The 12,371-nt window shown below is 45.8% G+C and overlaps 1 protein-coding gene across 4 annotated transcripts in view; it reads right to left on the bottom strand.

Moving 5' to 3' along the window:
* PTPN12 (protein tyrosine phosphatase non-receptor type 12) overlaps positions 1 to 8,297 on the bottom strand; it is a 79,461-nt gene extending 71,164 nt beyond the window's left edge. For 2 of the 4 annotated variants that reach the window (XM_055300985.1, XM_055300986.1), the window contains exon 1: positions 8,037 to 8,297. In XM_055300985.1, coding sequence (XP_055156960.1) covers positions 8,037 to 8,135 — 99 coding nt within the window. In that variant the 5' untranslated portion in view covers positions 8,136 to 8,297. Of the gene's footprint in view, positions 1 to 7,084; positions 7,303 to 8,036 lie in introns of those variants that run through there. The other 2 variants (XM_055300984.1, XM_055300982.1) reach the window with 2 other exon arrangements.
* Between the last annotated feature and the right edge of the window lie 4,074 nt (positions 8,298 to 12,371).

Here is a 12,371-nt window from a genome sequence, read left to right as displayed (position 1 = left end):
ACACCTCAATCCACAGCATTTAACACTTTAACAATGAAAATTTTTATACTTATTTCAGCTGTGCAGCATAAAATCTTCCAGGCTTTCCATCTTTCTTCACTTCATGTTTTCTAACATTTCAAATCCAAACTTTAAAAAGCTTTAGAGGCCTCGTTTAACCAAAAGACAAGTTCTTATCTGTCTTTTAAAATTATATTTAAAAAAAATAAAATTATATTATATTTAAACAGCAATCATTTCACAAACGAGGACACACATATAGTTAGTTAAGAAACATATAAAATACTGCACCTATCGTACCTTTAACACACACAAAAAGCAAAGTTTATGAGGGGAGCTCTCCTTCAATCTGTCTTCCTCCAGTTTCTACCATCTACTTTCAAAATGTTAAATGTAAATGTTAAGAATTTATACTCATTTGACCTATTTTCTCCTCAATCAACTATAATCTACACTCTTCCATATCCTACCCAAACCACTTTTTGTGGTCACCAAATCACTCCTACTTGGCAAACAGAATGGGTACTTTCTCAATCTCACCTTACCAGTCCTTCTAGAAGTATTTGATTTTGCTAACTACTCCTTTCCCGAAACCCTCCCAGGCTTTTCTGACATCCTCTGGGTTCCCTTCCCTCCCCTCTGAGCATATGGGCTGCTCTTTAAATACTGCTGCTAAAAAAGAAAGGAAGGAAGGAAGGAAGGAAGGAAGGAAGGAAGGAAGGAAGGAAGGAAGGAAGGAAGGAAGGAAGGAAGGAAGGAAGGAAGGAAAAGAAAAGAAAAAAAGAAAGAAAGAAAGAAAGAAAGAAAGAAAGAAAGAAAGAAAAGAAAAGAAAAGAAAAGAAAAGAAAAGAAAAGAAAAGAAAAGAAAAGAAAAGAAAGAAATACATACTGCTGCTCTCCAACCTAAAGCTGGTCACTTTATACACTCATCTGAATAAATTCATTCCCTGTCATGCTTTCAAATACCTTTTATATGCTCATATGACAACTTCCAAATTTTTAACTACATCCTGTCAGCTTTCTTGAGCTCTGTATTTCTGCCTAATGTCTCAGGCACCTCAGTTTACCACATTTAAACTAAACTAATTCTCTTCTACCTTGAAATTTCCTCCAACCACCTTCTGCTTGGTCTCTTCTACTTCTTTCTCTTCCCGTACTCCTAACCATACCAAATGGTATCTTCTAACTTGGGTGATAGTATACCAAACCAGGAAACTTGGAGTCATACTGTAAATATTCCTTTCTCCTGGACTACCCACATCTAGTGAATCAAGACTTCTTTCTTAATCCTTATCAGATCCTATATATACTCTCTATTCCACTATCTTAGTTTAGTTCAGGCCCTTATCTCATTTCCTATATTTCAACAGCTTCCAAAATGCTCTCCTTCATCACTAATTCCATCCTTAATACTGCCACCAGAATCAACCCCTACAAACACAAATCTGTCAAATGACTGCTTACCCTTCTTAAAACATATAGTGGCTATCCAGAACCTATCTGTAGCAAAGAAGTGAAGGCTCATACTAAAGCAATCTGTAGCAGAAGGTGGGGGTAAGTAGTTGGAGGCCGGAAAACATTGCTAGAATGTTCAGTTACTATGTTTATTTTCTTAACACCTGCCCACTTTCCAAGTGACCCAAAGAGTTGTAGTATAGAACTATTCAAAATCACTAATACTGATCTACTGAGTGAATTATAGCATAGATGCAAGAACCTTCACAATCTAACCCCTACCTAATTTTCTCAGCATCACCATTAGCCCTTACCATGCATTACTTCACTGGTTCTCAAAGTATGGTTCAGGGACAGCCTAGCCCCTGGCCATTTCAGAGAGTCCATGACGTTAAAATTCTTTTCCTAATAATATTAATTTATGTTTCCTCACCTGTAAATATAGGAATGCACAGACCTAAGGCATGGTAATTTTTAAAAATCATTTTCATTCGCCTTTTTAGAGTGTACAGTGGCGTTTTCTAGAATACATGACATATCATGCTATGTGAAATATAAACACTGCAACCGTATGAACGAAGCAGATACGAAAACCCAAATCCAGTTTTCTATTAAGCCAGACATTAAAGAAATTTGCAAAAATATAAAAATGTTGCTTCTCACTAATTACTTTCTGTTTTGAATAATAATGATCTATAGTGGGATCCCTGGGTGGCGCAGCGGTTTGGCGCCTGCCTTTGGCCCAGGGCGCGATCCTGGAGACCCGGGATCAAATCCCACGTCGGGCTCCCGGTGCATGGAGCTTGCTTCTCCCTCTGCCTGTGTCTCTGCCTCTCTCTCTATCTCTCTCACTGTTACTATCATAAATAAAGAAAAAAAATTTAAAAAAAATAAATAAATAAATAAATAAATAATGATCTATAGTTAATATGAAGTGGGTTTATTATTTTTTTAAGCAGACATTTTTTATATATATGTTTGCAGTGCAGTAAATGAAAGCTTTTTGGAGCCCTCAATAATTTTTAAGGCTATAAAGGATTCTAGAGACCAAAAACTGTGAACTGCTGTTTTTAGGTGATTATCTACCACTCCCCTAAACATGTTCAACTTTAATTTTTTTTTAAGAATTATTCATTTATTTCAGAGACAGAGTGTGCACGCACGAGTGAGTATGCAAGCATGCACGTGGGGGGAGGGGTAAAGGGAAAGAATCTCCAGCGGAATCCTCCACGCTGAGTGAGACTCAGCTCAATCCACGGACCCATGAGATCATGACTTGCACCAAAACCAGGAGTCCCAAGCTCAACAGACTGAGCCACCCAGGCGCCCCAAACATGTTCAACTTTAAAACTTCCATCCCTCTGCATGGTGATATACCCTCCCCACCACTAGCCTAGTCCCAGCCAGGTCCCAAAGGACCTCAGCTGCATCTTGGAGAAACAGAACAAAAAGAACAGAGGTTTTGGGGTGCCTGGCTGGCTCAGTTGAAGGAGTTTGTGAGACTCAATCTCGGGGTGATGAGCTGGAGCCCCAGCTTGGTATAGAGATTACTGAAATCAATAAATTTTAAATGCTATATGTTGGCAAACTGAACTTCAATAAAAGTATATATATATATAAATAAAAATTTTTAAAATGCTATATGTTGGCAAATTGAACTCCAATAAAAAATAAATAAAAATAATAAATAAGTAAATGAATTTTTAAAAAGAACAGAGGTTCTGAAGTCAAGCAAAATACTTAATTTCTCAGAGTGTGCTTCCTCATGTGTAAGATTCAGTTTACATCTATCTCATAAATTGTTGACATGTGAAGTAAGATAGGGTGCAAAGTATCTGGCACAGTGTTTAGAATATAAAAGGGACAGAAATGTTAATTTCTTTTTCACTTAAAATAATTTATAAAGACTAACATTACTGTAGTAAAATAAAAATGGTCTAAATTATTTAATCATAACAAAGCAAGCAGACAGGTTGCTTTGAGCAGTTCTGTCAGGATTACTGTTTGTAGAACAGATGGTTTTATATAATAAATCCCTTGAAATGGATAATTTCTACAGTAGTTCCTGGGTACTTTTGTTTGATAAATTAAGTTCAAATTAGTTTAAAACACCAGAATTGGGACCCCTGGGTGGCTCCGCGGTTTAGCGCCTGCCCTCGGCCCAGGGTGTGATCCTGGAGACCCAGGATCGAGTCCCACAACAGGCTCCCTGCAAGGAGCCTGCTTCTTCTCCCTCTGCCTGTGTCTCTGCCTCTCTCTTGAATAAATAAAATATTAAAAAAACAAAACATCAGAGTTATTTTAAATAGCATTTTAACGTAGGATAGCTTGCTATTATACCTCAGTTTGGCTTTAGAAAAATGTCTGTAAATACTCTTCACAAAAAAGTCCTGAAATTCACACCCCTACTGCATCCTGTTTTTTAAATACTCAACTGAATTCACTCATTATATTTTTGTTTTCACCTTCATGAATGGAAAGAGAACTTGTTTTTAAGCCGAAACTGCCATATTTACTTGTAGCTTACGTGTCATCTGTAAGTATTTTTTACATACAAGTGTCTAATATAAATTAGATAAACTTTAGCCTGATCAAGAGAAATCTACTGCTTGTTTCAATGTTTCAGACCTTGTAAAGATTTATTCATTTATTACTTATTTTTAAGTAGGCTCCCAGCATGGAGCCCAGTGCTGAGCTTGTAATCATGACCCTGACAAAAGATCAGAGCTGAAATCAAGAGTTGGATACCTAACTGGCTGAGCCAGGCAGGCACCCCTAGACATTATAAAGCCTTAAAAAGCACAAGAAAATGATTGAAAACAAAAGCCCAGATACCTTTTTCCTTTTACGTCTAGTACTGACTACATAAATTAGCTATATGAGACTACAGACTTTAGCACAAGGATTTGTTAAATGATGACTCTAAATAATCACTCCCATACCTCAGCCCTATGAACTAGGTAGCATTTTTCTTCTTTAAAAGATGACAGAAATTAGTCATCCTATTTTCTTCAAAGTGGCCAGCCCAAGGTCCAACAGCTATACAATGAAAGAGATGAGCATAAAACCAGGTCTGTCTGGGATCCCTGGGTGGCGCAGCGGTTTGGCGCCTGCCTTTGGCCCAGGGCGCGATCCTGGAGACCCGGGATCGAATCCCAAATCGGGCTCCAGGTGCATGGAGCCTGCTTCTCCCTCTGCCTGTGTCTCTGCCTCTCTCTCTCTCTCTCTCTCTCTCTCTCTCTCTCATAAATAAATGAAAATTAAAAAAAAAACAGGTCTGTCAAACATGAATACACATCACTCTATCCTATACATTTACTGGTCATGATCACTGTCTGCCATCTTGTAAGAAGACTTAAAGTCAAGAAGCTGAAATCGAGTCCTGCATCTGCCACAAATCAGATGTTTAATAAGTAATCATCTTGGTGCTGTAGTTTACACCACCTCAATATCTTAGTTTTCTCCTCTTTAACGGTGGGCTGGAGAGGACACAACACACCAAGACAAGAATAGACAACTCAAAATAGTTAATGACAGGTGGAAAATTCCCTACCCTTACTAGTCAACACAAAATTCAAATTAAAACAGGAAACCATTTTCCAACCATCAAATTAATTAAATGAATGCTCATGTACTACTGGCAGTCGTATAAACTGATACAACTTCTTCAAAAGGTTATTTATAAACATGCATTAAATGTTTATATCTGGGGCACCTGGGTGGCTCAGTAGTAGAGCATTTTGCCTTCGGCTCAGGGCATGATCCCAGACTCCTGGGCTGGAGTCCCGATCAGGCTCCCTGCAGGGCGCCTGCTTCTCCCTCTGCCTCTGTCTCTGTATCTCCCATGAATAAATTAATAAATAAATAAATATCCTTTTACCTAGTACTTCCACTACTGGAAGATATCTTATGCAACAATCCAAAATAAGGAAGTTTTACCCATAAATGTTCATAATAGAGAATAAATGGCCAAACATTCAATCACAAGGAAATGGTTAAGCTATAAAATAGTTGCCAGGTAAAATATCATATAGCCACTGAAAAATTAAATAGCCACTGGATTTTTACAAATGAAAAATACTTATCAAAATGAGAAGCTGGGGAAAAAAAAAAAAAAACCCAACAATATAAAATGAAATAAACAGCACCGTCAAACAGATGCATTAAGAACATTAACAGAGACCGCCTTTGGGTGACAGGACTAGGAAGGCTGGATACAACAAAGGGAAGAACATAATCCACCCCACTTTCCCAAGAGTAAGGCATTATTAATTATTATTCTATAATCTCCAAATTTGAAATTAAAAAAACTAGTACTTTATAACTGAATAGTATTATAATAGATTATTTCTAAGGCTCAGTTCTAAAATGCTACAATTTAATAATGCATTTTTGATCCACATAAGAATTTAAGAGTAACAGAACACTTGAAATTATTAGCTTATCTTCTATTCTCTCTCCACGGCAGAGGGGACATGGTCTCCCTCTAGCCTTCCAGTCAAGGGAAAAAAAAGCAGCACCATCTATCTAGCAGGCTTAATTATAGCTATTGCTTATCAAGTCATGGAATAAAAAAAGCAAGCCCTATAAAAGAATAGCCTTAGTCATCAAATCTCCAACGTAGAATCACCTAGCTATCCCTAGGTATTATGGAAGATAAAAGAAACTCAGTCCTTCAGAAATGAAATCTCCAATAGGATCCCTGACTCATCCGCAAAGCATGAACCCCAAGGCTACTTCCCCTGCACATAAGTTCAGAGACTGGGCACCTGTCCTGACGGCCTTCATCACCAAACAATGCTCTTTCCTGACAGGATATGCCCAGGGATAACAAGATGACTAGCATGCAAACTCGCAGTGACCAAGGACCCACACCACCTCTTCTTCCATAACCAAAATAAGACTGCAAAAGCCTGATTTCAAACTTCTAAAATGCCCTAAAAGTAAATATTTTCTATCTGCAAAAAAAAAAAAAAAAAAAAAAAAAAGCCGTAAAAAGGGGACTCCCTCCAATTACTATTGAGCGACACGACCCAATTCTCACTAGTAAGAAGAGAAAAAATACCCTCTTTATTTTCCTCGGATCAAAAAACACATAGGCTAAATATCCACGGGAAATGTCCAAAATAGGACACAGATTATTTCACCTACATTTTTTCCATCTTGGAAAGATACTAACAAAATCTCACTCCCATCCTCTTTCACCGGTCTAGGAAGGCGGGAATCGCGAAGCTCAACAATACTATTACACGGCTGTATAAGGTCAACGATCTACTGTACGAGCTGTTAACAATTTTAAAGCCTAAAACTGTAGATAACCGAGTCTCTTTAGAATGTGAAAAAGCCTTTTCAGGGCTAAAAGTCATCCCAGCGGCACCTTGTAAACAATCAAACTGTACTCTGAAACAAACAAACAAAAACCCTAGACAATGTGTGCTGCCCATTCATTTTTATGGACTCAGCCGCGTGTCCTTTCCACAATGGAGAATCCCGGGGTTAAGGGATCATTCTGCGGGGGGTACCCTGCCCGGGACCAACGTTTCCCGAGCCTACTTCCCATTGCCGAACCCCGCCGCGGCCGAGGAGCAGCCACTTCCCCAAGTCCCACTTCCTTTTCCATTCCCCAGACCTCCAGAGTTTCCAACGCCCCGGTCTTGCGCAACATCCGTAGGAGCAGCCGCCGCAACCACCGCCTCCTGGGCCGAGAAACAACCCTGAAGGGAACATTGTCCAGCAGAAAAATAAAAGGTGGAGGGGAGGGGGGGCGACGCAGGAAGCGGACTTCTGGCCCCACGCCTCCGGCTCGGACCCCTCCGTGGGGCTGCGCCTCGGGCGACTTCGGGAGCAGGACCTTGCACCTCCCGCAGCCGAGCGCCGGGCCGAGGGCGGAAGGGGGGGCAGGGAAGGTTATCTCCCGGGGCAGCGCTCCGGCCGCTTCGGAGCCTCCGCCCCGCCAGGACTATTGTTCCCGAGTTCCCCGCCCCCACCCCGGATAGGAAGTGATGGTCACATCCCCTCCGCCTCCGACGACACCCCCAGGGGTCGGCGGGGGCTTCCTGCGGGAGCGCGAGCGGGAGCCGCAGCGCCGCGCACACCCGGGCCCTCCGACCTAACGTCGCGGGGACCCCGGCGCCACCGCAAACGTGGGTGTCGGGGCCCGCGGCCGACCCCGGCCCAGCCTCGGGGGTCCTCGGGGTCCCTCGGGGGTCGCGGCGGCCAAGCGCCCGTGCCCACCTCCGCGGCCGGCGGGGCAGGGCGGCCCCGGGCCGGGGCTGACCTGGCGCCCCCGTCCCTCCGCCCCGCCGCGCCGCGCCGCGCTCCCCGGGTCACCTCGCCCCGACCCCGCGCGGAGACCCCGCCGGGCGGGGCAGGCTGCACGCTCCCGGCCCGCAGACAATAGGTGGTCGCGGGCGGCGGCGCGCGGGGCGGGCTCGGCCGGGCGGCGGCGGAGGGAGGCCGAGGGCGGCGGCGGCGGCGGCGGCGGCGGAGGAGGAGGCGGCGGCGGCCCGGGCCGTCCGCCCCGCTGCTCACGGCCGCGCACAAAGCGCCGGCGGGAACGGGCGGCGCGGGGCGCGACTCACCATGAAGTCCCGGGCGAAGTTGTCCTCCCCGTTGTGGTCCGGGCTCTTCATGGCCTGGACCCTCTGGATGAACCGCCTCAGGATCTCCACTTGCTCCATCCTCCCGCGCCCCCGCCGCCGCCGCCCGCCCGCCCGGCGCAGCGCCCGCTCAGCCTTCCCCAGCGCGCCGCCCGGCCTCCCGCGCCCCGCTCCCCCCACCGCCTGGGGCGGCGGCAGCGGCGGCACCGGCCCGGCGCCCGACGCCGCAACTTGAGGAGCAGCCGCCGCGCTCCCCCGGTCCGAGGCGAGCCGCTGCGGCTAGCGCCAGCCCCAACCCCCCGCCCGCTCCATCCTCGTCCCCGCCCTCCTCCTCCCCCGTTGGAGACGCCGCCGCCGCCTCAGGAGCTCGGCTCTCCCTGGCCCTGCCCCCCGGCCCGGTCCCTCCTCCCCACCCCCTCCCCACTGGCCGCCGCCGCCGCCTCTCCCCACGGGCGCGGCCCCGCCGCCACCCAGACGCGCGCCCCCGAGCCGTGGCCCCGCCCCAGGCGCCGAGACGCCCGGCCAGGCCCCGCCCCCCGCCCGCGGGCCCCGCCCCCGGGCCCGCCCCGCCGCGCCCAGACCCTCTCGCAGTGGCTGCGACGCCCGCGGCGGCCTGCGGGGCCGCGGGAGCCACTTCCGGGGCGTGGTCCCGCCGGGGCCGCCTGGAGCGCCCGGGGAGGGGCCGTCCTGCAGGACGGGGTGCGCCTCCGAGCCCAGGAAACCCTGGTCCGTCCAGGAAGATTTCCGCGGGAACTTGCGGGCTCACGGCCCGCTGGTGGGAAAAGCGCGTTTTGCGAGTGTTTCCGCGCCGCCCCGCGGCCACAGGGCCCGGCCCGCGGGAGCCCGGGGCGGGGCGCAGAGGCATGCCGGGAGCTGTAGTCGCGTCCCGCCGCGTTGGGGCAGGTGGGTCTCGGTCCCGCTGCTGGCCCGGGATGCTGACGGCGCCTGGACCTTGCCGCCTCGGGCAGTGGCTGCGGCCTGGACAAGCCAAACGTTCCTTGAATGAAAGGGCTCCTGCACAGCCGTCTAAGCCCTGGCGGGTGAGCCCTGAGACCCGGAGCGCTCCCGAACACCTGCCACGCCTGTGTTGGCTGAATGAGACGCGCTTTGTGCTTTGGAGCTCAGATTCGCAGCCCTCCGGACAGAAATGACTAACAGGCTTTTTTCTCCATAGAATGGACTTGGTGAATTTGTGTGCATCTTTCCAAGTCTTCTGGCAATTAGAATCTGTCCTAATCTAATTCACCATTTTTGCGAAGAAAGTCATTTGCCTGAGGCCCACCCCTCCCCCCCCAGCGTACCCTTAGCAGAGCCAACGCTAGAACTCAGACCTTCCTGCCTTCAGTACGGCCCTTAGAAGGATTGCCCCTCACTAAGGAAAGTAAACGTGTGGCAACGTGGCAGGAGAGAACGATTGGATCCCTGGACTTCTCTGGATCCCTCCTACCCACACCCAAGAAATTTATCAGATAAGCCTGGGCAGGGAATGGGTCGAAAATAGGGAACGTGCGTGCTAGCCCCCTCCTCCCAGGTGAATGTTGAGAACCACTGTGGAGCTTAACGATAAAACTCCTTGAAGAATATAGGTGGGTACAATATTTTTCCTCTGTTTCAAAGAACGGTGTTTCTCTTTAAAATACACAACTGAGGGGAACCCTGGGTGGCGCAGTGGTTTGGCGCCTGCCTTTGGCCCAGGGCACAATCCTGGAGACCCGGGATTGAATCCCACATCAGGCTCCCGGTGCATGGAGCCTGCTTCTCCCTCTGCCTGTGTCTCTGCCTCCCTCTCTCTCTCTCTCTGTGACTATCATAAATAAATAAAAAAAAATAAAATAAAATAAAATAAAATACACAACTGATGTATACCAGTCCAGTCCTGCTCTCAGGAATACGCACTTCCAGGTGTGCCCTCCTCAACCTCCTATGTATCTAAGTGGTGTATGTGCATATGAAAAGATAGTTCTGTCCTGTACTCAAAGATTCACTTAGAATAGTTCAGTTTCCGAGTTAGGCTCCATTGGAAACAAGGGTCTGGAGTATTTTACTTTAGATACTGAGACTCAGTTTTCAGTGGATGTAGGAAAAGATCAGGATCTGGTCTTGATCACCCACCAAGGGTCACCCTGTAGGTAACCCTTTTCCCCCCAGAACTGGGAAAGAAATTAAACTCTAAGCAAAGCAACGGGCAGATGATGAGGAGTGCCTGTACTTTTGATATATCAAAAGAATGTACAACCCAGAGGGTATTCGATGACTATATGCTAGACAAGTTGAGTAACAATCTAGGGACTGACTGATTGGATGTGTTGACTTGTTCTGAGTACGGAGCCTCATATTGTCTAGTGTTTTTGCAGTATTTTTACTTTTCCTCTTACTGACAGCCTTCTCTCTCTTTCTTGTAAAACTTGAGTGTTTTTTTAAGTTCCTAGCATCTACCTTTGGCATCTGATGTAGATTAGGGAAAACAAATGTAAAGTACCATTATGTACCTCGACTCTTTTGCAAAGGCTTACTTAGCATTTTAGTATACTTAGGTCACCTTTCAATTTACAGATAATTTTTGAGCACCTCAAAATATGTGTGTATGTGAAAGATGCAAAAATGCTTTAGGGATGGCTTCTTAGTGTTTATAGCCTGGTTCAGGAGACAGGAAAAAAACAATAAACTTAGTTATACTGTGGGTTCATAAATGCCAAATGCACGATACAGACATTGGGTGGCTTAACATTTCTGAGAAAATTGGGACCCCCGTTAGCAGCGCAGTGGTCGCAGGGGACCTTGAAGTCTATGTGAAATTGAACAAAAAGAAGAGCTCCCTGGTAAGAGAAGCGATCAAACAAAAAAAACACGAAGACAGCAAAGCAGAAGTTTGAGGCAGAACTTTGATATGCCCGTGAAGGTGCTAACATAGACAGATTGGATTCTAGAGAGTGTTGAATGCCTGCCTAATGACTTGGATTTCATATTGTCAGTGGGAGCCACCAAAGGTTTCTGAGAATAGACATGAAATTAGGAAAATAGTAATCTGGCTTTTTGTTGTTGTTGTTGTTGTTGTTAAATCACAACTTAATAAGGGGAGAGAATGGGATGAGGTATTGGGAGCCAATATTATGAAGCAACAAAAACTGTAACTAGGGGCGCCTGGGTGGCTCAGTTGGTTAAGCGTCTGCCTTCAGATCAGGTCATGATCTCAGGGTCCTGAGGTGGAGCCCCACATTGGGCTCCCTGCTCAGTGGGGAGCCTGCTTCTCCCTCTCCCTCTGCACCATCCTTCCCTGCTTGTGTTCCTTCTCTCTCTCTTTCTCTCTCTCTCTCTCTCGCTCTATCTCAAATACATAAGAGTCTTTAAAAAAAAAAAAAGCTTTAAGGTCATAGCACTGCAATTACAAGACATAGATGGAAGTGAGAGAGACAAAGACCTCACAGAACTAGGGACTGACTGAGTAGACAAGAAAGGAGGTAGAATTAAAAATGACTGAAATTGCCAGGTTGGAAGAGATCAGAAGGTTTGACAATGCAGGGCTATGCATAGTTTCGGCAAATGGGAACTTTCATGCATGAATGGTGAGAGAAATCTGCACAACATCTTTGGATGCAGTTTGGCCATAAATGTATAATAATGGAAACCTCACACGTGCTTTGGCTGAAAAAACCTTAGAGGTAATATTTATAGGTGTGTACAAACACAAATTTATTACAGCCTTATTTGTAATGGCAAGAGTAGAAAGGGGCCTGCATTTCAAAAGGGACTGGTTAAAAAACAAAATCACATCAATCTAATTAGGTTTTTTTGAAGCCAGTCAAACTATAAAAAAAATAATCTGTGTACGTTGATGTGGAATAGGTCCCAAGATCTACTTACGGAATGAGGAAAGCTAGGCATTGTGTTTATGGTATTCTTACTTTTATATAAAATGGAATGTGGATAAAATACTTGAACACAGAATTTGTCTCAAGGATATTTCAAAAAACATAAGCTGTGTTTGCCTGTAGGAGGGCTCTGGCAAAAAGGAGACAACTTCAAACGTGTATACCTTTTTATATTCTAAATATTACTGTGTATGCATTACTTTTCCAACAAAATTAAATCTATTTAATTAAAATTTTTTTGGACTTTCAATCTAGGTGACAGGAAGAATGGCAGTATCTTCAATAGAAACACCCAAATGGAGAAAATGGAAGCTGATCTTATTTGGGGAAATTTTTAAAAAATGGCACAGGTGTTTCAGAATGCCGACCCACTTACACCACAATTCTCGAGAAACTTTGGCCACCTTGCTCATTCCCAGCCACAGCTGCACTTGACCTATGCTGTGTA

This window comes from Nyctereutes procyonoides, unplaced genomic scaffold (genome assembly GCF_905146905.1).
Source record: "Nyctereutes procyonoides isolate TBG_1078 unplaced genomic scaffold, NYPRO_anot_genome, whole genome shotgun sequence".
NCBI lineage: Eukaryota > Metazoa > Chordata > Mammalia > Carnivora > Canidae > Nyctereutes > Nyctereutes procyonoides.
This window is presented reverse-complemented; position numbering and strand designations above follow the sequence as displayed.